Source organism: Phodopus roborovskii, unplaced genomic scaffold (assembly GCF_943737965.1).
Source record: "Phodopus roborovskii unplaced genomic scaffold, PHOROB, whole genome shotgun sequence".
NCBI lineage: Eukaryota > Metazoa > Chordata > Mammalia > Rodentia > Cricetidae > Phodopus > Phodopus roborovskii.
Genome location: NW_026126480.1, coordinates 14,192,997 through 14,219,576, shown reverse-complemented (window position 1 = coordinate 14,219,576; position 26,580 = coordinate 14,192,997). Strand labels below are relative to the sequence as shown.

At 44.3% G+C, this 26,580-nt stretch overlaps 1 protein-coding gene and 1 pseudogene across 1 annotated transcript; both read left to right on the top strand.

Moving 5' to 3' along the window:
• Window positions 1–12,160: 12,160 nt before the first annotated feature.
• On the top strand, window positions 12,161–13,165 carry LOC127227654 (olfactory receptor 52K1). Its single transcript, XM_051192009.1, has one exon. The coding sequence runs from the start codon at window positions 12,161–12,163 to the stop codon at window positions 13,163–13,165; it is 1,005 nt and encodes a 334-aa protein (XP_051047966.1).
• A 6,993-nt stretch (window positions 13,166–20,158) lies between these two features.
• On the top strand, window positions 20,159–21,167 carry LOC127227653 (olfactory receptor 52E8-like; annotated as a pseudogene).
• Window positions 21,168–26,580: the final 5,413 nt, after the last annotated feature.

Genomic DNA, 26,580 nt, shown 5'->3' with positions numbered 1-26,580 from the left:
AACAGAAAGTTCTGCTTACAGGGTATGGCACTATTAGTAGGTGTGGCCTTGTTGGAGCGGACTGGATGACACAAGCCTTTAATCCAGACCTTAAGGCTGGAAGACACACCTTTAATCTGGGTCACACCTTCCGCTGGAAGTGAGTCATGGTGGGGATGGGCTTTGAGGTCTTTTCTCAAGCTTCACTCAATGTGACAGTCGGTCGACTTCCTGTTGCTTCTGAGTCAAGATGTAAGGACTCTCAGCTCCAGCACCACATCTATCTGCATGCCACCATGCACCTGCACCCCACCATGATGGACTGAACCTCTGAACTGTAAGAAAGCCACCACAAATAAATATTCTCTTTATAAGAATTGCAGAGGTCCAATTCTGCTCTTAGACATATACCCAAATGATTCACATTCATGCAACAAGGACATATGTTCAACTATGTTCATAGCGTTATTTATAATCTGGAAGCAACCTAGAAGCCCCTCAACTGAAGAATGGATAAAGAAGATGTGGCACATTTACACAATGGAATAATACTCAGTGGGAAAAAAAAAAAACAATGGAATCTTGAAATTCTCAGGCAAGTGGATGGAACTTGAAGAAACCATCCTGAGTGAAATAACCCAGTCACAAAAAGAGGAACATGGTATGTACTCACTCATATATGGATTTTAGACATAGAGCAAAGGATCACCAGCCTATAATTCACACCACTAGATGAACTAGCATACAAGGAGGATTCTAAGAGATTCATATAAAGTCCATCACAGAAGGGGAAAGGGACAAGATCTCCAGAGCATATGGGGAGTGGGGGGGACAGTGAGTGGAGAGGGAACTAAGAGAAAAAGAAGGGGAGGAGAGGAGAGCATGTGGGACTAGGAAGATTGAGTCAGGGGAGGAATAGAAAACAGGAGAGAGAGAGGGAGAGAGAGAGAATAAAAGAGGGAGCCATTATAGGTTTCAAGAGAAAACTGACTCTAGAGAAATGTCCAGAGACTTACTAGGATGACCCCAACTAACAATCTGAGCAACAGTGGAAAGGCTACCTGAAATGCCCTTCCCTGATAATGAGATTGACACCTAACTTATCTACCATCATAGAGCCCTCATCTAGTAACTGATGGAAACATAAGCAGACACCCACAGCTAAATGCTGAGCTGAACTGGAAACCAGGTGCAGAGAGGGAGGATAAGACCAGGTTACAGAAACCCACAGAGACAGCAGATCTGAACAAGGGGGAGCTCATGGACTCCCAGACTGATAGCTGGGAAACCAGCATTGGACCAACTTAGACCCCTGAACATGGGTCTCAGTTAGAAGGCCTGGGCAGTCTAAGAGTCCTCTGACAGTAGATTCAGGATGTATTCCTGCACGAAAGGACTTTGGGAGTACATTCCCCATGGAGGGATACTCCCCTAACCTAGAGGCAGGAGGGAGGGCCTAGTCCCTATTCCAAATGACTTGACAGATTTTGTTGATCCCTCCTGGAAGGCATCGCCCTCCCTGTGGAGAGGGGGTAGGAGAAGGGATGGGAAGGTGGTAAGGGAGAATGGGAGAGATGGAGGGAGGGAGGGAGAACTGGGATCAATATGTAAAATAAGAAAAACAAATAATAAAAATATTTACATATGCTGACATGGCATTAAATTCATGGTTTGCAAAAAAAAGAAAAAGAAAAAGAAAAAAAGAATTGCCAATTGCCGATGTTATGGTGTCTTTTCACAACAATAGAAAACCCTAAGACAGTTAGCAAATCCACTGACTCAGAAAGAATCTTAACAATTGATTAGCGAGTGTTTGTGGATAGACACAGGGTTTCTATTGGAGGTACTGAAAGTATTGATCATGGTAGTTGTTACACAAGGCTGTGAACATACTAGAAGCCATTAAGTTGTAGACTTTAAATGGGGAAGTTGTGTAGTAAATTATTTACAATGAATATTTTGAAAATAATATGGTACTTCGTAAATACAAATCAAACACCACTACCTTAAAAATAATAATTAAAGTGAAAAACTGGTAACCACCTCAGGGCTAGAGAGATGGGTCAGTGTTTATGAGCCCTTGCTGTCTGTCTTTCTGAGGATCTGAGTTCAGTTCCCAGCACCCATGTCAAACAGCTTCAACTCCAGGATATCCAGCACCCTTGTCTAGCCTCAAGTACCTGCACACCTGTATGCATGTGCTCGCATACACACACACACACACACACACATACACACACACACACATACACACACACACACAAGTAAGTCTTAAGAAAAAATACTCAATTACATACAATAATCTAGAGTAAAGACAATAAGAAGTGACAAGTAAGTGGAACAATAATAATGTTATTATCACAGTCTCTGAAGGTATTATGGCTCAAATACAAATAATAAACAATACCAATAAATCATTAAGAATTTTAAATGGAGGCTGGAGAGGTCCTCAGTAGTTAAGATCACTTGCCACTCTTTCAGAGAGCTTGAGTTCTATTCCCAGAACACATGGCAAGCTGCTCGCAGCTGCCTGTAACTCCAGCTGCCCTCCTAGGGCATCCACACACATGGCATACACTTGCCCATAAATAAACATATATGCACATAAATAAAGATAAAATTTAAAATAATAACAGATACAACAAAGTGGAGTCTAGAGAGATGTCTCAATGGTTAAGAGATCATACTGTCTTTGCAGAGGACCCAACTTCTGTTCCTAGAACCATGTGAGGCAACCTATAACCCCAGCTCCAGGAGATTCAGAGCCCTCTTCTGGCCTCCATAGGCACCTGGCCTTGATGTGCACATGCACAGGTGCATATACAAATAATTAAAAATAAAACTTGAAGGAGTTGCGATGTGATCTCAGGAAAAGAGAATGTGTGAGTTTGGTGCTCTCGATAAGATAAGAACATGTAGAAATACATATATTAGTAATTATGGGTTAATAATTAAGACAAAGCTAGCCAATAAGAAATGCTAGTGACCGGACAACAGTTTCATAATTAATACCGTGTCTCTTTGTATTATTTTGGGACTGATGTGGCTATGGGACCAGGCTGGCAGGAAAGTGCTCATAACAAAATGGCACCTACAACATGGGTACTAAGAACTTCCACTTAAATGTGACAAAAGCTTAAAAAGGGATTTTAGAAACAAAAGAACTGAGACAAGCAAGGCTTCTTGGTAGCAGCATTTTTCTTGGGTAGGATCTATTTGGCTAAAGACAAGCAGAGACTTCCCTTAAGGGAAGTTTCCTGACTCTGCATAAACAGAAAAAATTGCAGGGCTCTTTTAAGAGGCCCTGCTAACAATTAAATGGTGTGTACAAGCAGCTGGCAGTGGCAGTGACCACATCTCCAAGCCAAAAGCATGCTGCGTGATGGCAGCATAGACCAAGGCAGTGAGCACAGCTCTCCTGCCACATTGGAAATCCAGTGGCTAAAACAGCCGCAGCTTTAATTTTAGCAATGTTATTCAGCAGATAAAGGACTCGTGGCCAGAAAAAGATAAACATATACATTAATGACAGTTTCAGATGAAGAAAAACTTCTAAAGGTTTAGAGTATGTTTAAATATATATATATATGTATATATGTATATATATATATGCTTGGGAGAGAAAAACAACAGAGTAAAGTAGTTTAAGACAAAGAAAGAAAGGAAGAAAGGAAGAAAGAAAGAAAGAAAGAAAGAAAGAAAGAAAGAAAGAAAGAAAGAAAGAGAAAGAGAAAGCAAAAAAGAAAGGAAGAGAGAGAGAGAGTAGCTGGGTACAGTGGCACATGCCTTTAATCCCAGCACTCAGGAAACAGAGGCAAATAGATCTCTCTGTGATTTCAAGGCCAGCCTGGTGTACAGAGTGTGTTCAAGGGCAGCCAAGTTACACAGAGAAACCCTGTCATGAAAAAGGAAAAAATAAAAGTAAAAGAAATAGAGTAATTAAAAAGCCATGTAAAGATGGAAAATACACAGAGAGTCTGGATACTGTATATTATTGTGTTGTCTTGGAATTGTTTGACTGCTGAGGAAATAGTAACAGTTGCTAAAGGAAATGCAAGACCCCTGAAGCAATGTCCCAGGTGATGCAACATTCAAAACAGCTGGGATAAAGCAACCTTACAGACCACCACAGCCAGGATTTCTGGGTCTTCTTAGGATTCCCATGGTGTTACAGCAACCCCAACCAGCAGGAAGCAGTTTGGAGAAAAGAATGCCAACATTTCCAAATATTGTCTATAAATGTTTGTTTTCATTTAATTGGGGTTGGTTATAAATGGCTAATGATCATAGTCAATCTCTTTTTAAAGGAAAAAAGGGGTGAATAGGATATAAAAATGAATATTTTGCATTGGTATGGATTTTCATTTATTGATACAAATGTAAGATCAATTTTGTGATATGTATATTTCTCCTCTTGTTTAGGTATTGTGTTTGTATAGCTCATTTAAACATGTAATATATAATTTAGTACAGATTATAGATAGTTACCTATAATAGTCAAAACTTATAGTTAGGTTAGTTAGGTTTTCTAGATATATAGAGATATATTTCAAATGGATAGGCATTCTTCAAACCTTTCAAAGGCCTACAGAATATGGCATTTAAAATGGTTTAGGGTTTTTCTTGACAGTGGAACATAACTGCTCCTGGCAACACCACCTGTGTCAGAAAGGAAAATGGACACCAAAGAAACTCGTTATGGAGTTTGCTTCCAGTATGGCAAGACTACACATTAGGGCAAGATACTGCTCTTGTCTGGACTGTTTAACTATATGCTTTATAATGTAGACATGCAGGACCCACAGGAAAGTGACTGCTGAAACAAGATGGACAGTCCTGCAGGGTTCCTGCTTCATGGAAGAGTCTGCCAGACATTCTGCAGGACACAGAAAAAATTACTGACAAACTGCCAATACAGGTGGAGCAGTTTGAAATTTCCTGCTTTACTGAGGAGTCTGCCAGACACACTATGGCCTATAGGCTGAAGATGGAACATTACAGAAGAACTTCAGGTGACTGACCAGGCAGCATTGTCTCTGTCAATTCTAGAGTTTATATATTATCCTTCTGTAGTCTTTCATGGAGTTGAACACAGATAGTAATGGTTATAGTTTTCCTTAGTTATATAAAAGATAAGTTACATATAAGACTTTAAACTCACAAACATAGGATAGATGGTGGAATATTTTCTTTTCTTTAATTCCTGATAATGTTAATGAACTAAATATTGGTAACTATAGTTCTTATTTGCTGTTTTGTTATATATTTTACTACATTAAAGTTAAAACCCTTCTTTTATTTTAGACAGAAAAGAATAAATAAATAAAGCTTGAAGAATTGAAAATGTTTCTGTTTTGGTTTTTCAAGACAGGGTTTCCCTGCATATCCTGGATGTTCTGGAACTCGCTCTGTAGACTTTGAACTCACAGAGATCTGCCTGCCTCTGCCCCTCCAGTTGCTGGGATTAAAGCTATGCACCACCACCCAATGAAAATGTTCTTTTTTTTTTTTTTTTTAACCTAAGACAAAATTATAATCACATTAAGTAAGATTAAAAATGAGTTGCCTTGCCGGGTGGTCACAGCAGCTCTCGCCGAAGCTAAAGAGGAAACCCTGGGAGGCCAGGAAGAAGGCTGCCTTTGGGTTGGAATCTCTGTGGAGACCATCTGATGAGGTGATGCCTGGTGCAGCTGTTCAAGTGAAGCCACACCGGAGACCCCAGAAGAGAAGCCGTGATGCCAGTGCCTTCTAGCAGCAGCTACAGAAAGCTGCAAGCAGTGTGACACACAAGCCTCTGAAAGCCACCAATATCAGCTTGCATCCTCCCATAGCAGCCTTGAGGGTGGAGACCAGCACAGCTTGGAGACTCCCGTCTATCCCAGAGGTAGAGAGCCCACATAGTGGCAAGGTTGAGCAGAAACATCCAGACTGAGCTGAGGCACAGAGCCCCCTCCAGGGCAGGGCCCACTGGCGTTACAGGGATAGGACCACAGAGCTACCAGCAAGGAAGCCAGCCTGGGAGAGCTGTGAAAAGAGACTGGAACATAGGCCCAGGCCAGCAAAGCCCCACAGGAGAGAAGGTGACTTTGCCCCATTGGCTTTACTTCTGCCTTAAGCTCATTATTCATCTCCAGCCCATCCCTTCCTTTAGGGGCAGGAGTGTTAGTTTATATTGTGTTAGTTCCATACTTGTGTCTTAGAATGTAACTTGTTTTGATACTCCAGGTTCACAGCTGCAAGAGCTTAAGAGTTGTCTCTGAGCCTTGTGAATCAATACTGGGATGAGCTGACTTTGGAACTACTTAATGGAATTTTTGTGTGAGGACTCAGGAGCCAGTGAGAGCCAGGAGTTGAATGCTGCGGTTCATCCACTGAACTCATGCAGGCCTTTAGTCCTCTAAAGTTTGCATAAATGGTAGTAAGAGGGTAGAACTTACCAGACTGTGGTGTCTAGAGATGGACCTTTGGAAAGTGATTAAGATCATTAGAGTGGAGCCCTAACCACTGAACTCTAGTGATGTCAATGTGCAGAGACGCAAGACTTCCCTTTAAGGTGTGGTACTGCCAGATCCAGTTACTGTTTGGGTTCCTAGCATTTCAATCTGTGAGCTAAATAAAGCAGCTCTTAAGAAAGAAAGGAAGGAAGGAAGGAAGGAAGGAAGGAAGGAAGGAAGGAATAGAGAAAGAGAAAAACTCAAATCATTGACTATTTCCAAAAATTACAAAGTAAAGACAACTAGAGAAAACAGCCTAGTCTGGGAGACCACTGCCATTATCAATGATGACAGGCAGTTCATGCCTGGACATCACACAGGACATGTTTTTGCTCTAACAAATAAAGTTTGCTGAAGAGCACAGGGTGGAGCTAGCCACTAGTTAACAACAGAGGTCTGTTCAGACAGACAGGAAGTGATAAGGTGAGAGGAGATAGTAATTTGGCCTCTTTTTGATATGGAGATTTCATAGAGGTAAGAACCTTAGTGGCTGGCCACTCTGGTTCTCTGATCTTTCAGCTTTCACCCCCTAACATCTGACTCTGAGTTTTTATTAAGATTAATTAAAGCTCGTGCTACAAGGACACAGCTTTGTGTTAAGCCTATTGTTTACCTTTCTAGATAAGAGAATTTCTGGAGTATGTATTCACTACTTGAGACTGAGAGGATGTATGGATCATAGAGTAACCCATTGATGTCAGAGTGATTAAGACAGAAGCTTTGTGGTTACAAGTGGTAGTGCATGCCTTTAACCTCAGCCCACAGGAGGCAGAGGTAGAGACAGGCCAATCTCTCTGAGTTCAAGGACAGCCTAGACTATATAGAGTTCCAGGCCATTCAGGGCTACATAAAGAGACCCCCTCTCTCTCTCTCTTTCTCTCTCTGTCTGTCTGTCTGTCTCTCTCTCTCTCTCTCTCTCACACACACACACACACACACACACACAAACAAATCTGTAGCCAATTTAGCCAACCAGAAGTATCCTTGGAAGCATATGCAGCTTATTGCCTATATGGATTTTGCTGCAATTTTAAGGTGAATATTCATGTCTCTGATCTCAATGTTGCCCCAAGCCTAAGCCCCATACATGAATTCGGGTGCCTTTGGGAAGCCCCAGGACACAGTGACCAGGGTTCACATTAGCCAAGTCATCATTTCTACCCACATCAAGTTGCAGAGTAAGGAACATGATTAAGGCTCTGCATAGAACAAAGGTCAAGTTCTCCAGTCACCAAAACATCCACATCTCAAAAAAGTGGGGCTTCACACAATTTAATGCAAATTAATTTGAAGACATGGGTGCTGAGAAGTGGCTCATCCATGATAGTGGGCAGGGCAGTCATATTCCCCGGGACAAGTGGCAGGCCCCACACTCTTGATGGTTTCCACAATGCTATCTTTTTTTTTTTTTTTTTTTTTTTTTTTTTTGAGACAGGGTTTCTCTAGCACTCACTCTATAGACCAGGCTGACCTGGAACTCACAGAAATCCTCCTGCCTCTTCCTCCCAAGTGTGCCAACACCTCCCAGCTCCACAATGCTGTCTTACACCTCACAAAATCACATCCAGTAACAAATCTGACATTCAGTCTGCCTAGGAGAAAAAAAAAAAAAAAAGGTTTAGATAAGAATTCACAGGCCAGGCATGATGAAACACACCTTTAATGCCAGCATTCTGGAGCCAAAGGCACATAGATCTTCATGAGTTTGATATAAGCATCTGGCCACAGTTTGATGTGGTGTTTGTTCTCACCAGATGACACAGTAGGATTTATATTAAGGCAGGAAAGTGGGAAGCATGCTGGAAAGCCAACATGGAGCACAGTAGGACCTCCTGCCCTGTGGGAGAGTTCATGGAGGACTCTTACAAAGACAGAAGTTAAAACTGTAATCAGGATGTATTGTATGAGAAAAGAACCTATTTCAAACAATCAGAAGCTAAGCTACCAAAGAATTGAGACTCTTTTACTAAATTGCAATGGATAACCTGTTCCCACACACATACACACACAGAGAGAGCCAATGTAGAAATCAGTGGTGTGCATGTAATTCCAGCACTTGGGAGATTGAGGCAGGACGATAAGTGAGTTCTGGGCCTGGCTGAGCTATAGTGTAAGACTCTGGCTCAAAGGTGAGGACAGTGAGGAAAGGAGAAAGAAAGGATATGTAAGGACCAATGGTGAGTAAAGACTAAGAAAAATCAAGTTTAATGCATTCTTACCTACTGAGTGTCAGACAGGGAAGTCACCAGACACTGTCACAATAAGCATGCTAGGAATAATATTAACAAGAATGGTGTTGATAGTGGTAGAAGGAATAAAGATGGACACATTTCAAAGAATAAACCAAAGCTAGGCAGTTAGGCCAAGGCCCAGATAAGAAGCAGGGGAAGGGCATCCCTCAATGCCTTTCCCAGCCCTCACTGCTTCCTCTACCCCATCCCAGAAAACATGGGTGGCAGCATTTCTAATAGAGGGAACACCAAAGAATGACAGTGTTTGGGAACGAGGGTGTGATCCGTGGAGACTTCCAATAAGCAGTAAATGGGGCTGGGGTACAAGGGGCAGACCTGGCTAAGGGGATATGGAGTCACTGGGGTAGGTGGGTTGTTGCTGCATCAGATGGATGAGAACACCCAGAAGGGATGGTGAGAGAGTCAAAGGGGAATCTTGGTTAACTGCTCTCTGCAGGGACTCTAGACTCCCTGCAGACAAGCCCCGCCCCCCCCCCCCCCCTGTTCCTAGCTCGTCTCCATCAGGAGCTATTATCACTCACACTATTCCCCACCTAGAGGATCCTGGTGACCACTGGAGCCCTGGTAATTGGCTAAGTCAGGACCTGGGAGGGAATCTCAGAAGCTCTTGTTTCCCTCAGGGAGGAATGGAGAGAATTTAACTCACTCTGGCAACCAGGGACTGACTTGACCACTCCTTACTTCCCCTGCCTGGGTAAGTCCCGGTAAGTAGGACAGTGTGTGCCTAGCCAAGCAGGGGTATGGGGGAGGCTCTCGGAGAGGATAGCATTGGGGTCAGGGGCCAATTCCATCTCCACAGTTCTCTTACCAAGTACTTCATCACTCCCAATCCAGGGAAAAAGAAAGCCACACACCCATAGTCCCAGCCTCCAATCTTGGGTTTCAGGGCTTTTGAGGTTGATCACATCTCCTAAGCCATCTTCTGAAAGGAACCCAGAACTGCAGTGTAACAGACTGAATCAGACTTACTCCTTTCCTCTTTTGTGGAGGTCTACAAATTCTAGACCTTTCTGACAGGTATGCCTCTCAAAGCAGCAGTGACTGATGCATCAATGTCCCATTCACAACCACCTTCCTTTCTGTGTGCTGACACAACCACATTCACCCAGCAAATCTGTGTACCTGAAAACAGGGTGTCTGTTAGCATGGACAACAAAGCCAGTGCTGAGAAGAGAGGGCATCTGTTAGCACAGACAACACAGCCAGTGCCTGGAAGGATCCCACTTTGTATTAAAAAAAAAAAAAAAAAAAAAAAAAAAAATCTGATAATGAACTTGCCCTTTTCTGGGCAGATGAGAACTAAGATTCTATGATCTGTCTACAGACTCAGGAGTAGAGTCGGTCCCTGTGCCCACGGACCAAGGCAGTAGCCTTTCCTCTGTCCCCAGACTCCTTATTCATGTCCAGGATTTAGAGGTAGGCCCTGAGCTCACTTCTTTCACTTATTAAAAGGAGACACAGAGAAAGAAGCACCAAGCTTGGTCTGGTGGTCCATGCCTGCACCATCATGGCACTTGGTGGGGTGGAAGCTGAAGGATGAGGAATTCAAGGTCAACCTCTGCTACACAGTGAGTTTAAGGCCAGCCTGGAAGACATAAGACCCTGGAGAAAGACAGGGAGAAAGAGAAAAACAGACAGACAGACAGACAGACAGACAGACAGACAGACAGACAGACAGACAGACAGACAGAGGAAGAGGTGGAGAGGAAGATAAGAAAAGAGCCGTCATCCATGCTGCTCATCAGCTTTACAGACACCCTGGAAAACTGTCATAATTCCCACTTCACAGCTAAGGATGGAGTAAAGCCCTTGACCTACCACACAAGGGAATGGCAGGACCAGACTTCCCCATGACAATCTCACTCCAACATGCTGCCCCATAAGCTCCGCACACTCCAGCTTTGGGTTCTCCTCTTCCCAGCCTGGCCCCCCTCCAACTCAAAGCTCTTTCTCCTTATCAGTGGCAGCCACGCTTTTTGATGCCTCCTACAAGGCCATGAGATGGCACACACCCAGCACCCTACCTATCCTGTCAGAACCTCATTTAGACCAACACAAACCTCTGTCCTGAAAGCCTCCTCTAAAAGACTGGGTTTTACCTGGCTTAGTAACACACACCTTTAAATCTCAGCACTCAAGAGGCAGAGGTGAATGGATATCTGAGTTCAAAGTCAGCCAGGTCTACAGAGCAAGTTCCAGGACAGCCAAGGCTACACAGTGAAAGCCTGTCTCAAAAACCAAACCAAACCAAACAAAAAGCAGTATGTTTTATAGATTAGATGACCTCAGTGGATCCTGAGAACAAGGGAGGAATGTTCAAAGGGATGCTGGTCACTCCATATAAAGTCCTTTCTAATGGTGAGCTCTGCCCCAGACTCCAGTGGTGGTACAATGGGTTGTTTTGCAAGAAGATAGAAACCCCAAAACAGGATGAGCTTCAAAACAAAATAAAAATATTATCCACCAAAGTCGCTATCCTTCCCAACATCAGAGAGCTGCACTCTGACCAAGGCATCCTATGGGGAATCACATTCCTGCAGGAGAGCCTGACTCCTTCCTCCTCAGAGTCCATCCTCTGCTGTCCAGAGCACCTGAGCACCACAGGTCTCTAGTGCCAAAAGACACCCATTCTGTGATGCTGGGGAAGGCCAGGGAAGAACAAGAATGATCATGCTGCCCTCTCCTGCCCCTTTCTCTCTATCACTAAAAAACCTGAAATATGATGGCCCTGAGCTCCTCCTTATCATAGTCCAGGCTCTTCTCTGAGAACCTCGGCCCTGAGTCATAGTCTCCTCCCTTAGCCTCAGTCCCGGATCCCCCACTCCATGCCCTCCTCTGCTCAGACATTGGGGTCAGCCTAGGATGGCTCTCAGGATTGAAGGTCTGCACTTCTGAAGAGACAGTTGAAAACTCAGGGTTGAGGAGAATGTAGCATTCGGATGATGGTTCCAGAAGGAAGTAGGAGTAGGAGGGACAAAGGGGCTGCGAAGAACCAAAGCAACGGTCATGCCCAGATGGTACAGTCATAAAAGGCAACAGACAGAACTGTTCTGCTGTTTTCCCCCACCTTGGGCTTTGTCACATCAACTGAACCTGGAACAGAAAGGATTCTGTTTCAGCACCTTAAAGTTCTTACTTACCAGGTGTTTCAAGTCTCAGGTATACAAACTAGCACAAAGTAGATCTTCAATAAGGACTCAGTGAAAAAGAAGGGAAGACAAACACACAGGGACTGTGGAAAGCACTTATTTCTTAAAGTACCACACTAACTGTTAACACGAAGCTCTTCATTTCCTCTGTAGAAAAGCTGTAGTTGATGACTGGCTAAGCACCCAATCCAGCCTGGTGAGGCTGAAGCAGGTTCTTCCAGGGCCTTTCAGGCACTGAAATCAGTGCCCTCCTCCTCCCTGGAGCTGCTCTGTGTCCTCAGGCACCATGTCATGGTGGAGCAATGACACCAACAATGAGTCCTACACCAGCTTCCTCCTGGTGGGCTTCCCGGGGATACGGGAAGCCAGAGCTCTCCTGGTGCTGCCCTTCCTCAGCCTCTACCTGGTGATCCTCTTCACCAATGCCCTGGTCATCCACACAGTGGCCTCCCAGCGGAGCCTGCACCAGCCCATGTACCTGCTCATTGCCCTGCTCCTGGCTGTCAATATCTGTGCTGCCACCACTGTACTGCCTGCCATGCTGTTCAGCTTCTCCACACGCTTCAACCGCATCTCCCTGCCTCGATGCCTGGGACAGATGTTCTGCATCTACTTCCTCATTGTCTTTGACTGCAACATCCTCCTGGTCATGGCCCTGGATCGCTTTGTGGCCATCTGCTATCCTCTCCGCTACCCAGAGATAGTGACAGGGCAGTTACTGGCTGGCCTGGTGGGGTTGGCAGCCACCAGGAGCACATGCATCGTAGCTCCTGTGGTGGTGCTGGCCTCCCGGGTCCGCTTCTGCCGCTCAGATGTGATCCACCACTTTGCTTGTGAGCACATGGCCCTGATGAAGCTCTCCTGTGGGGACATCTCACTGAATAAGACTGTGGGGCTCACTGTTCGCATCTTCAATAGAGTCCTGGATATGCTTCTGCTAGGAGCCTCCTACTCCCGCATCATCCACGCTGCCTTCAAGATTTCATCAGGTGGAGCACGCGCCAAGGCCCTGAACACCTGTGGCTCCCACCTGCTGGTCATCTTCACTGTCTACTCCTCTACCATGTCCTCATCCATCGTCTACCGTGTGGCCCGCACTGCCTCCCAAGACGTGCACAACTTGCTTAGTGCTTTCTACCTGTTGCTCCCATGTCTGGTCAACCCCATCATCTATGGGGCCAGAACTAAGGAAATCAGGCAGCACCTGGTAACTCTGTTCCAAAGGACTCAGCAACAGGTTTCCACTGAGAAGCCCCAGTCCCTGCCCTCACATAGACAGCTTCCTGGTTGACCGTCCTAAAATTGCTCTCACTATTTAGTGAAGGAGGAGCATTCATGTGAGTTATCTCTGGTATATTTTGTCATGTTATAGTCATGCTGTTTTCATGACAAGGTTCTATTCCATAGCCTCAGCTGTCTAGAACTCCTTAAGTAGCCCAAGTAGCCCATGAAAGCCTGGAATTCAATACAATTCTTTTTTCAGCTTGCCAAATGATAGCTAGCATTAGAGGCATGAGACACAAAGCCCAGTTCATCTTTGGTAAACTTATGTCCACTTTCTGAAAGCACCTACTCATTCTGAACTACCACTGGCAAAACAAGCGTCCATCCCTCATTCTCCCTTCCTTCCATCTTCATGTGTTTTAGTCATTTATTTATTTGTACAGCCATCAAATGTTTGTTCTGCATACATCATTGTAACCAATAATCCCAAAGAAAGGGAAAATTTTGTCTCTTTCCAGAAGATCCCAGATCTAGCAATCTATGGTGTGATACCAATAGTAGTTTCTGTACAAAACCCTGAGGAAAGGAGGGGAGGAGACATTCACCACAGGTAGGAATGCCCTGGTGTTTCAGTGAGAGCTGAAGCATAGTAAAGTGTTCTCTAGGAAGGATGGGATAGAAAAAAGGAAACCTAATCTAGGACTGGAGTTATAGAAAGAACACGGGGCCCAGGAGAGACTAGAATATGATTCTTGGTTCAGACACTCACAGGTGGTGAGAGCAAGAAGCAACCTTGGTATCCTCCACCCCACCTAAGAACTCTACCTCTTGTCCTGCTACTTGGAGAAGAGCCACCATGGGACAAAGCACTCAATGACACGCTACCTGGATCTGAAAAAGCAGAGCAGGAAAGACAAATCTTGAAAGGGGGAGTGGGGGCTGAAAAACTGACAGTTGTACTGTGTCTCTGGAGACCCTTAGTCTACACACGGCTTCCACCCAAGTCCCAGAGGCAGCATGAATAACAGGAGCACTGGGGAGTGAGTCTGACCTCTATGTACAAGAAGGATAGATGAGGCAGTATGTTCTGAATGAATAGAAAAGTTTCAAGTTCTGGGGCTTGGCATGAAATATAAAAATAGGGATGGTCCAAGGCAGACCTTGTTTCTGGCCTGTATGGAGGTAAATAACCATTAAACAAAGATGTTTAATAAATCATTGAAAAGGTCAACTTCTGGGTCATCCCTCCTATCCACAATGGATTGGCCTCAGGACCCCCCAGCATGCCAAAACTTGTAGATATTCAAATCACTTATGTAAAATAGTATGGTAATCACATGTAAACTCCACTTGTTCTCCAATACACTTTAATCATTTATAGATACTTATGAGACCTAAGACTATGTAAACACTATATAAATAATTGTTATGATGTGCATTTAAGAAATTATAAACAGGGAAGGTCTATTCATGTTCAACATAGATGCAACTTTTAAACTACTTTTGGTCTATAGTTGGTTGAATCATGGACGCTGCATCTATAGGTAAGGTGGCTGACTCTGCTGTCATTCAGGAGAATGCCCAAGCTGGAGTCCTTGTTATTTATGAAAACAGAGAAGGCTTTGAAGCCACTGGTTGACAATGATGAAGAAAGAAGCCACAGTTTTGGAAACAATCATTTTAAAAACATAAGAAAGTCACTGTGGGCTGGAGAGATGACTTAGAAGTTAAGAGTGAGCACTGGCTGCTCTTGCAGAGGACCTGAGTTAAATTCCCAGTATCCATATGACAGCTCACACACATCCCATACTCCAGTTCCAGATGATCTAACACCCTCTTCTGGTGTCTGTGGGCACTGCACACATATGGTACACAGACATACATGCAGGCAAACACTCAATATGTAAAATTAATTCTTTGAGGGGGGTTTGGTTTGGTTTGGTTTTTCAAGACAGGGTTTCTCTGTGTTGCCTTGGCTGTCCTGGAACTTGCTTTATAGACCAAGCTGGCCTAGAACTCACAGAGATCTTGCTTGAGTACTGTTAAAGGCATGCACCATTGTGGCCCAGTTATAAAACTAGTTCTTTGGGGAAAAGAAGGGGGGGGCCATTGGTGGGGTGGGGAGTACTATTCAGAAGCATCAAGATTAAACTGATCAGATAAATATCAAAACAGTAATTTATTTCGAAGCAATTGTCTCTTTTTTTTTTTGTTTTATTTACTTATTTATTTATTTTGGTTTTTCGAGACAGGGTTTCTCAGTGTAGCTTTGGAGCCTGTCCTGGAACTAGCTCTGTAGACCAGGCTGACCTCAAACTAACAGAGCTCTGGCCTGCCTCTGCCTCCCGAGTGCTGGGATTAAAGGTGTGTGCCACCAATGCCTGGCGTGTCTCTTTTTTAAAGAATTGCTTATTTTCATTTTATGTATGTGTCCCTGCATGTATCTATGTGTGGGGCACATGTGTGGGAAGCCAGAAGAAGGTGTTGAATCCTGGGATTGGAGTTGCAGATGGTTGTAAACAACATGATGTGGATGCTGAGACTGAACCCCAGTTCTCTGAAAGAGTGGCCAGGACTCTTAACTGCTGAGCCCTCTCTCTAGCCCCAAGCAACTGTTCCTTATAACACATTCAGCTGAAGCTTTCTTTTTCTCAAAAGGAACTTGAGCACTTAAAGTACAAAATGGAGATGTTTCGTAACACAGAACAAAGTAGTTTGTGTGTGTGTGTGTGTGTGTTGTATTTAAAGTAAGTCTATAAAAGAGCAACAACAATAAATCCTAAAGTGACCACTGAAATAATAACAAAATGAAAGGAACAGAATCTTCTGGGTTCCTCCTTGTTCCCTCCTTCAAGTCCCTGGAAATGACTCCCCTGTGGGACTCTCCTCTGGGTCCTCCACACTGGCCCCAAGTATAATTAACCATCTCTCCACAGACTCACAGATCAGTGTCTTAGAACTGGGCATTGGTCACAAACCTTACCTCTTCAAAGGTTAAATCAAGGCCAAGCAAATCACACGCTTGGAGACTATTGCAGGCTGCCAGGGTGAGGACAAAGAATTATGGGAAATTTGGAGGCAGGTAGATCTGAGTTTGGGATGGATTTTATCTTTTACCTTTGAAAAAATGTAGGTTAGCCCCAGCATTTAATGCCTGCAGTACATTAAGAATGCTAGTTCGATTCTCTCCCCCTCAGTGTCTTCACCTACAGGTTAGTATAAAGGAGCATTGATCTCTTGACATTGCCGTAGGGAAGGACACATTACATGATAAACTCCTGGCACAAGGTTGCAATGTAATAAATCCTCTCTCCTTGCTGCTGAGAGAACAGCTCAAAAGTTTCCAGTGCTGCTTCATGCAGGGCACAAAGATACCAAGGTAAGACCAAGGGCTGAATCTTGGTTCTCTTGCTAGGTGAGTCTAAGAAGGTCACTTGAAATGTTTGAACCTGGAGGGTTCCAGTTTCATATGATCCCTTGTATACTTAATTCCCCCAACACACTTTGTTTGCTTGTTTTCAAGATAGGGTTTCTCTGTGTAACAGTCCTGGCTGTGCTGGAACTCACTTTGTAGACCAGGCTGGCCTCGAACTCACAGAGATCCATCTGCCTGTGCCTCCTGCGTGCTGGGATTAAAGGACCTGGCCCCAATACACTTTGTAAACACCCTGTTCTGCAGTAGGCTCTGTGCTGGGCATTCACAGAGATGAATGAGCCAGGGTCTCCCCACCAGAAATGCCTCCAATCTAGTGAGGGGACAGAAACATGCCAGGGACCACGCCATGAGAAAGGCATGCCAAGGGCTCAGCTTGGGAAGGAAGAAGGGAGATTGAGATCTAGGAAGCTGTTTGCAATTAAGGAAAAGCTTGTTTTCTCCAATGACAGGCAGTTAGCTGACTTTTCATGGGGGGTGGGCAGAGGGAGAAGTGGAGGATGCCCTGAGGACAGAGAGAACAGACATCTCTCTTAAAGCATGGCCAGACTAACCACATCCTTCGTGGGGATGGGAATGAGTTCTTTTTGCGCTGTGGAGGCTGTAACTCCTCTTTCTTCAGGGATCATGTGATGCCTGCAGTCTCATTTCAGCTCTCCTGTCTGTTCACGCTATGGCTTCTCTGCACATTAACCCTTAAAGGACAGTTTAGAGTCATTGATCTTACCCTATTAGTCTGTAAGTTCAGACACCTTGAAGCCTCCCCAGCAACCAAGTCTCCTGAAGTTTCTGCCTGCTTTGCTCCTGGCTCTAAGTCTCCCTCTTAAGTCTTTCACTGACAACTGTTATTCTAGCTGGGCCTTGGGATGCCATCTCATTCCCCACATTTCCATCCCTAGCCTCAGTCCCTCATCTGAACTCTCCACTTGTATGTTCAGTCATTGACTAAAAAACTCTTCGATTCTGAGTTGCTTAAGGAATCCAAATGAAATTCATTAATGTCTCTTCTTGAACCTCAACCCAGTTCCTCCCTTTTCAGGGTCTGGCAACTCCAAAACAATCATATGGCTTTAAAACCTTGAAATTATTGACCTTTCTCTGTCTAATTGGCTGCTGTGTGATTGATTTGACTCTAGGAAGTTCTAACTTATCTTTTCTAAGCTCTTTCTTAGCTGGTTAAATGGCAGCCCTCTCCCCCTCCCCAGCATGTCTTCTGTCCCTTCATAGCAGGGTCATCATTCTACATAGCCTTTATTGACTGCCTCCGAGTCTTATGTCAAAGACCTTCCTTATTGAATCTATCCAAGGAATTCCAAGACACAAGACAGGAAAACAAATTATAGATCATATGATAAGGACAGGGCAAGCTTGTCCAGGTCAAGAGATTATGGGCGGCCAGCCAGGTACTCCTTTACACCCTCTGGTATATCTGGAATGGAGAACGGTAGGATTGCCCAGTGTCTTCCTGTCTGTCTCTTGCTGCTCCAGGTTTCTTGCCCTCCTTTTGCGTACTTCTGGCCTTGTCCATGTCTCACTGCCACCACCCTCTACAGTCTTTTACAGACTTTATAGATTTTTATCACTTTCCCACAGCGGTTGTCTGGTCCTCACCCAACCCAAGCAATGATAGGTCTTCCAAAATCTGCTGTCCAAAACAGTGTTCTGGGATTTTCAGAGAGACATCCCAGGATGGGGGGAATTCCAACCCCACTTCCTCCTGAATGTTCTTTCCCGTGAGGATTTGTGAGTAGACTTACCTCTTCTGGTATTCAGAGGGAGTCTATTCAGCCCCACACAATCACAGATAAAGAGGGAGGAAAACGTTCCTGGATTGCTCCACAACTCGCCAGGCTTCTCTGATCTTCAGTGTAGATAGTACTTATTGCGGTGAAGTGACCAGTCCGCCTGGCCATTTCCTGGGGATTCCAGACTTCCAATTCTAAAACCCAGCAAGTCTAAGGCAACTAAGACAAGGTATGAATCCTGAGCTTGTAAAAGCAGAGTGCTTCGTGGAGTGATTGCCTGGGTGCAAGTCTGTCATTTATTAGCTGTGTGACTTGCACTAGATTTTATCTCTCTGTGTCTCAGTTTCCTTATTGACAAAGTGAAGTGTTTTTTTTTTTTTTTAAGACAGGGTCTCATTATGGAATTCACCATCTACACCAGGCTAGTCTCAAATTCAGAGATCTGCTTCCTGCATTATAGATCTAAAGGCATGTACCACAACATTTAACCCAACTGAAGACTTTTTATTTTATTATATTTATTTATTTATTTCATTTTATGTGTATGAGTGTTTTGCTCACTTTCATGTCTGTGCATTGTGTGTGCCTGGGGCCTGCAGAGGTCAGAATAGGGTTTTGTATCCCCTGGACCTGGGGTTATAGGCAAATGTGAGCCATTATGTGGATGGTAGGAACACAACCTAAGTCCTCTGCAAGAGCAGTAAGTGCTTTTAGCCACTGAACCGTCGGTCCAACTGCCCAGGTGAAGACTTTTTAAGTTAATTTCTAGAAACATTTGTAACATTTCCCGATGTACAATCACTATCATATAGGTGGCACCTGGGTGTACACCTCAGGGTGTACCCTGAGCAAAGCCCTAGGAAATTCTCTATGGCTCTGTACATGGCTCTGGTGAACTGCTGCTCTCCCTGGACTCGCCCTGGTGAAAGAAATCAAGCTTCTAGAACAAGGCCAGGAGGAGGTGCTGCCCTGCCACCAGATTAGATAGGTTAAGGAAGGGACCAGACTCTGCAGCATGGTGCTTTGGGCCCTAGAAAACCAGTCTCTTCGGCAAACTTCCCTCTGGCCTAACCAGTACACCTTGCGCACACAGGTGAGGTCCTGGCTGACTCCCTCTCCAGTTTGAAGCCTTACTTGGGTCCTTCCCAGAATCCTCGGAACAAAGATCCTTATACTTTCTTGTCCTCCTAACTAAAGGTTTTTTATTGTTTTACCTCTGAATGTCGCTGTCCCTTCTCATATACCCCATCTAATTTTCTTATACTTTACTCAACAATAAAACATCTGTCTAAATGTACCTAATACATTTAGATTTTAAACAGAGCTCCCTGAGGACGAGTGTCTTATTCATCTGTGTAGCTCCCCAAAAGCCTGGCATTGCACATGACTGCTCCAAAGAAACACACACACACACACACACACACACACACTGTTATGATAATGCGTGAGGGGAACAGACAGACAGAGCTTAAGTGAGACGTTTTATTAGACTGGAGTGGGAAGGGGTAAGGAAAGAGAACAGAAGTAAAGGGACATAAAGACAGAGAGGACAGAAGAAAAGAGGGACACGGGAAAAGTCCTGTCTGCCCCAGGGGAACTCCAGGAAAGAGAGCAGAAAGAGGGCATAAGTGGATGGGGTCTGTCTTTTAAAGGGATTATTTGCACCTACGTGCAGGCTACACAATCATGGAACCCTAGGCTGACCAGGGTACTGCCTGAGTGCCTTCTGCCAGTTGACAGGGGCAGGCCAGCATAATGCCTGAATCCTTACACATAACCCACGGGTAGATTTTTATCATGCAAGCCTTAGGCTCCTAAAATAACCATTTTGTTCTAACAGCCTCTGATTCTCACGCCTGGTGCCAGGCCAGGATCAAAGTCAATGAGTGAGGATGGGAATACCAGCATCTTCAACTTTTCCTACACCAGCTTCCTCCTGGTGGGCTTCCCTGGATTGCGGGAAGGGCGGCCCCTTCTGGCCCTGCATTTTGCCTTCCTCTACGTGTCCATCGTTTCTGCTAATGCTTTAGACATCCATACAGTGGTGGCCCAGAGGAGTCTGCATCAGCCCATGTACGTGCTCATTGCCCTGCTCCTGGCTGTCAACATCTGTGCCTCTACTGCTGTGATGCCTAAAATGCTAGAAGGTTTTGTGCATTATGCTAACCCCATCTCACTACGTGGCTGCCTAGCGCAAATGTTCTTTATCTACTTTACGCTCCTTCTGGACTACAATCTCCTGCTGGCCATGGCCATAGATCGCTATGTGGCCATTTGCCACCCACTTCGCTATACTGAACTGATGACGTCTCACTTACTGGGCCTGATTGCCACCTTTGCCCTGACACGGAGCCTAGGAGTGGCAGTGCCCCTAGTGGTACTAACTGCAAAAGCTCGATTCTGCAGGACACCAGTAATAAGACACTTCACCTGCAAATACAGAGCACTGCTGAGCGTAGCTTGTGGAGACCTGACCTTCAACAACCCCGGTTGGGATTGGCTATGCGGTTGGTCACTGTGACCTTTGATCTGGCCTTATTGGGAACCTCCTATACCCGTATCATCTATGCTGCCTTCCAGCTCTCTTCTGGGGGAGCCCGAGCCAAGGCCTTGCACACTTGTGGCTCCCACTTACTGGTCATCCTCACCATCTTTCTGGCCTTTCCACTTCCATTGTCTTTTGAGTAGCCAAGACTGTGTCTCAAGATGTCCAGAACCTACTTAGTGCCATATACCTGCTGCTTCCAGGAGCCTTGAATCCTCTTATTTATGGGATGAGAACTAAGGAGATCCGACAACACATAGAGAAAATGCTCTGTGGAAAGCAGCCACCCCAAGACATCGGAGAGAAGTCACAGACCATGAGAGGGGTGAGAGAGTTACCTGGGTAAGAGGAATCATCAACTTGAGAGGTTGGGGCTGTGACCTGTGAAAACAAGAAGTAGGCAGTCTGTCCTAACAGGCTGCGTGGGTTCTGAGCAGGTTATGGCTAAATGGAGGCCACTTGCTGGAGCTATGACTTGTGAATTCTTAGAACATTCTGTTACTAACCTCCAAAATAGAATTGCTTGTATTTATCCTTCTAAGTCCATTCTGTCTCCTTTCCAATGAAATAGCCAAAACTATTTGAGAATACCTACAGCTTTACTAGGAAACACAGAGCAAACCAAACAGACCACAATCTGCCCTGAACCCATTTGAAGTACACAAAGCTGCAGCCCTTCCCATCTCTCCTAGATAAAGCCTAACAGTTGATATGAATTTCAATGTGCTTGGGGCTAAACTCTGGAGTCCTGTCAGTCTGGAACATAAGTGAAGCCCTTACCTGAGAGCCTAAATCTAACACAGGCACACAGAGCAACACAACCCTGGGTGTCATTTAGACCACACAAATAGGCCAAGTCATATCCAGGAGCCTCAGTCTGAAAGATGGTCAGGGCAGATCTTCTCTGGGTTCTGGTATGACCTCTTAGTTTAGTTTCTATTGCTGTGATAAATACCAGGCTCAAAAGCAATCTGAGCAGGATAAGTTATCATCCATCATAGGGGAAAGTCAGGACAGGAATATAAGCAGAGCAGAGACCATAGAGGAACACTGCTTACTGGATTGCTCTCCACGGTTTGTTCAGCTTGCTGCACCACCCACAATGGCTGGGCCCTCCCCCATCAATCATTAATCAAGAAATTGCCTACAGGGCAATCTGATGGAGACATTGTCTCAATTCTCCCTCTTTCCAGATAATCCTAGCTTGTTAACCAAAAATTAACCAATAGAGATCCTAAGACCAGAGGTAGAGTTTATGCTATAGGCTCCAAATGAGCCTAACTCCCAGGCCAGAACCCTGAGATCTCCTTGGCCACACAGACAAGGTGCTGCTACAGAGCCCAAATCTTAAACGTAGACAGGATTTAGCCCTGATCTGACCCAAACCCATGTCAGGTCATTTTCTCAATGGTAATGTGACATATGTAAACACTACTTGGTCAGCAAGTATAGTGATATCTCAGGATCACTTGACCCCAGGAGCTGATGGCTAGCCTAAGCAGTACAGTAAAACTCTATAAAATAATAAAGCAACTCTGTTTCCTAAGACTTCCACAGCTTCCTGTCATCTATGAATGCCCTCTAGGTATGTTTTAGAAATGGACTATTGTGTCTGAATACTACATAGAACCTTCCTCCTGTAAACCAAGCCATATTGTTTTCTCTTCCTCTGTAAACAGATTACAGGAAACCCCTTAGGAAGCCATGAGTGCAGATTGGGAGGGAGAGGTCAGTGGAGCAGGTGCAGGGACTGTGTTGAGTCAAAATTATGCTGTTCACACTCATGATTTGCGATTTATGATAAATGGTCACTTGGTGATCCACAGTTAAATATCCTGTCCCTACTTAGGCTCACCACCAAGCCAAAAGCCATTTCTCAAAGAATAAACACCCAGAGGGCAACAGGACTTCACCCCCAAATCCAGGTCCTCTGCCGTGGTTCACCTCCAGCATCTTGCCAAGGGCTGCATTTAACACCTCTGTCTGCCACTGTGACTTCAGGATCATCTCTGGATCTGCTGGATCACATGGCCCAAGTAGCAGAGAAATTTGCACAGCATCCTTGCTTCAGGCCATATTTAAAGCAAGCAGCTTTTCCAGATACTCAGTTAACAGGCTAGACTAGTGCCCCCCAAAAGACAACTATTTCACGTCCCAAATTCAGTCGCTATCAGGGGTTCTGCCCTTTCCTTGACTGTGGAAGGTCAGGTACAATTTATCCTTTACCTTATATCACAGAATCCTGGGAAATTTTCTCTGATGTTGAAGGCCTCTGAATTGTTTGTTGTTGTTTGTCGTTTTGTTTTTTCCAGACAGGGTTTCTCTGTGACTTTGGAGGCTGTCCGGAGAACTAACTCTTATAGACCAGACTGGCCTTGAACTCACAGAGATCCCCCTGCCTCTGCCTCCTGAGCAGATTAAAGGGGTGTGCCACCACCACCAGACTTGGCCTCTGCATTTTTATCAGATATATTTCCTGCCCATAGACATGCCAATAAGTCTAGAATAGTCTACTTCTTTCCCATAAATTACAAATAATGCTCCAATTTACAATATCATCAATGTACCAGTTCTGTTTTGTGGAAGGGAAAACTGATTGAAATCATGTGGGAACAAAATTATAACATAGCACTGATGAATTGGTATACCTTCAAAATAAAATGAGGGGCTGGAGAGATGGCTCAGTGGTTAAGAGCTCTCATAGAGGACACAAGTTTAGTTCTCAGCATTCACATCAGGTGACTCACAACAAATTGTAATCTCAGCCTCAGGAAATCTGATGGCTTCTGGCCTCTGTGAGCAACTGAATTACGTGTCACACCCTGACACAAACACACATACCTACACATAATTTAAGAAAATAAAATCTTAGGGCCAGGCATTGTGGTAGATGCCTTTAATCCCAGCACTTGGGTGTTGCACGAAAATTAGAAGACCCAGATACAGATATTGGGGCTCAAGCTGAAGATCAGAGAAATCAAAGCAACTGGTTACTAGGCCTTTCTCTATCTCCGACTGAAAGGTGATCCTGGCTCCAACAAACCTCATACTGAAGCCTCTCTTCAGCGTGGCTGGAGATTGAATGCCAGCACTGAGACCTTGTTCCTTACAAACCTCTCTAACGCTGGGATTAAGGTGTGTGATCCCAGGTGCTGGGATCAAAGGTATGAATTCTGTTACTCTTCACTCATGTGTAGGCCATGACCTTGAACTAACAGAGATTTGTCTACCTCTTAATCCTGAGTCGAGGGATTAAAGGTGTGTACCCACCACTGCCTGATCTTTATAGCTTGAGGCTGACTTTGCTTTCTGAATCCTCAGGCAAGTTTTGTTGTTTTGTTTTTTGAGACAGGGTTTCTCTGTATTGTTTTGGAGCCTGTCCTGGAACTCGCTCTGTATGTAGACCAGGCTGGCCTTGAACTCACAGAGATCCGCCTGCCTCTGAGTGCTGGGATTAAAGGCATGCACTACCAACACCCGGCTCTAGGGCAAGCTTTAATAAATCATAAACAATATATCACCATACTAGGGAGGCAGGAGGCTCTCTGAGAATCTGAAGCCAGCCTGATCTACATAGCAAGTTCCAGGACAGCCTGGACTATATAGAGATCCTGTTTAAAATAATAATAATAATAATGAATAAAATCTTTTAAAAGACAGTGGAAGTATGTTGCTGCTCTTGTCAGCTGAAAGCAAACATGCTTCTGGTTGCCTTTACTAAGGATTAAAGGAAAACAAAACAAATTAGTAATTGCATACCAGGGGATAATTCATTCAAGTAAAAACAAAATACAAAACAACAACAAAACCCATCTGATTGGAGTCAGCACCTAGTTAAACTTATAATAATCCATTGTTATTCTCTTGGTTTTTACACAGGCCAAAGAGGAGAGCTGAATGAAGATGGGTTAGAAATCTCCAAGTTAATGGTGACACTAATCTCTGTCATCCTTCCAGGATGCAACTGGCTTTGCCTTACCATCCTCTGAGTGGCTAACATTTGCCTCTCCCTAGTCTAACAGTCCTCACTTTATAGTCATAGGACCATGTAGAGATTCTGAAAGCTGCAGAATTTGTGCTACAATGATGTATCCTAAAGATACAATCACAAGATGGTTCTGGAAACCCCCTTCAGACTTTGTAAGATAAAACTGAGCTAGGTCTACCTATAGACCATGATTTGGGATGATCCTGAAATTACTGCAGTTAAAAGCCAAAGTCCAGTAATCTGTGAGTGGTTTATTTCCTTTTCCCAATCTTTATCACCCTGTACAAGGCAGGAAACAGGAAGATTTAACTCAAGGGAATGTGGTCTCTCCTTCATTTAAGGGCTCTAGATTTATAAACTTGACCAAACCTGGAAACTGGGTGAAGTACTATGACCATTTATAGAATTCAAATTAGACTCTGTTAACCTGGCCCCAAACTCTTCTCATGCAGGTCGAATAAGAATACAATAGCCCTCCGATCTATCTGGTTTCCATCGCTTCTTGGCCTTTTGACTAAGATCAAGTGTAATATCTCTCTGATTTCCAGGAGCTCCTCCAACTAACTGGCCTAACCACAGTTCTCTACAGACAAACAACAGACTGTGGTCTTGATGTTGTTGTCCTTTATAGTAACCAAACATACTTTGCCTATGGGGATGACTAGGACAGCACTAGACTCAAGGAAATATTTATCCAAACATAATCTGAATCTGTGCTAACAAATAGAGACTTCAGTGACCACACGGTTAAGACCTTCCACAATAAGCAAAGCAGTGAAGTCTAAGAATCTGATGTGTAGAAAGGCCTCATTACAAGTCAAAGTCCAGATTCCTAGTACCGAAACTCACAAGGCATGCCAGTTACAGAAAACAAGCAGAAACTCCCTCAAGGAACCAAGACAGTGGCCCTACTGGCCCAAGACATTAATGGTACCTCAGGACAGAGATGTAGCTCTGTGGACAGTGCCAGCTTAAGAATTCCTGAGTGTGAGCCTGGTGCATGCCTTTAGTTCCAGCACTCAAGAGGCAGAGGAAGGTGGATCTCCTGTGAGTTCAAGGCCAGCCTGATTTACAGAGCAAATTCTAGGACAGGTTCCAAGGCAATACAGAGAAAACCTGTCTTAAATCCCACCCCAAAAAGAATCCTTGAGTGTGACCCTGGCAATGCATACATCAGATGCAGAGGCACACATCTGCAACCACATGCTCAGGGGCTGTAGGCAGGAAGATGATAGATTCAAGGTTACCCACAGCTATATAGCAAGTATGAAGCCAGCTAGATTTCATGGGACTCCAGTCTCAAACAAAGCAAAACAAAACAAAAACAGCTGTCTTAGATTAAAGGCTGATGGAAAACACAGACAAATAAATGAAATCAATTATTAACAACATCAAACTGTCAACAAAGATAAAAATGATTTAAAAAAAAAAAAGCAACAAATTCTGGAGCTAAAAACATTACCGAAACAAAACATTCACTAGAGGAATTAAACAGTTGAGTCTGAGCAGGAAAACAATCAACCAGCTTAAGGACTGAAAAATCAAAATTGAGTCTAGGAAGAGAAAAGGGATAAAAAGAAAATCCAAAGGGACCTACTTACATGGCCAGCATTGTGATACAGTAGATTCATTATGAGTTCCATAAGAGAAAGAAAAAAGAGCAGAATGGTTTACAAAAGATAAAGATAAAGGTAGTGGTGGTGCATGCCTTTCATTCCATCAGGTGGGTTTCAGGGAGTCTGAGGACAGACAAGACTGTTACACAGAGAAA

Excerpts from the sequence above, each read along its gene's own strand:
- LOC127227654 (XM_051192009.1), top strand. The coding sequence starts at position 12,161 with ATGTCATGGTGGAGCAATGACACCAACAATGAGTCCTACACCAGCTTC.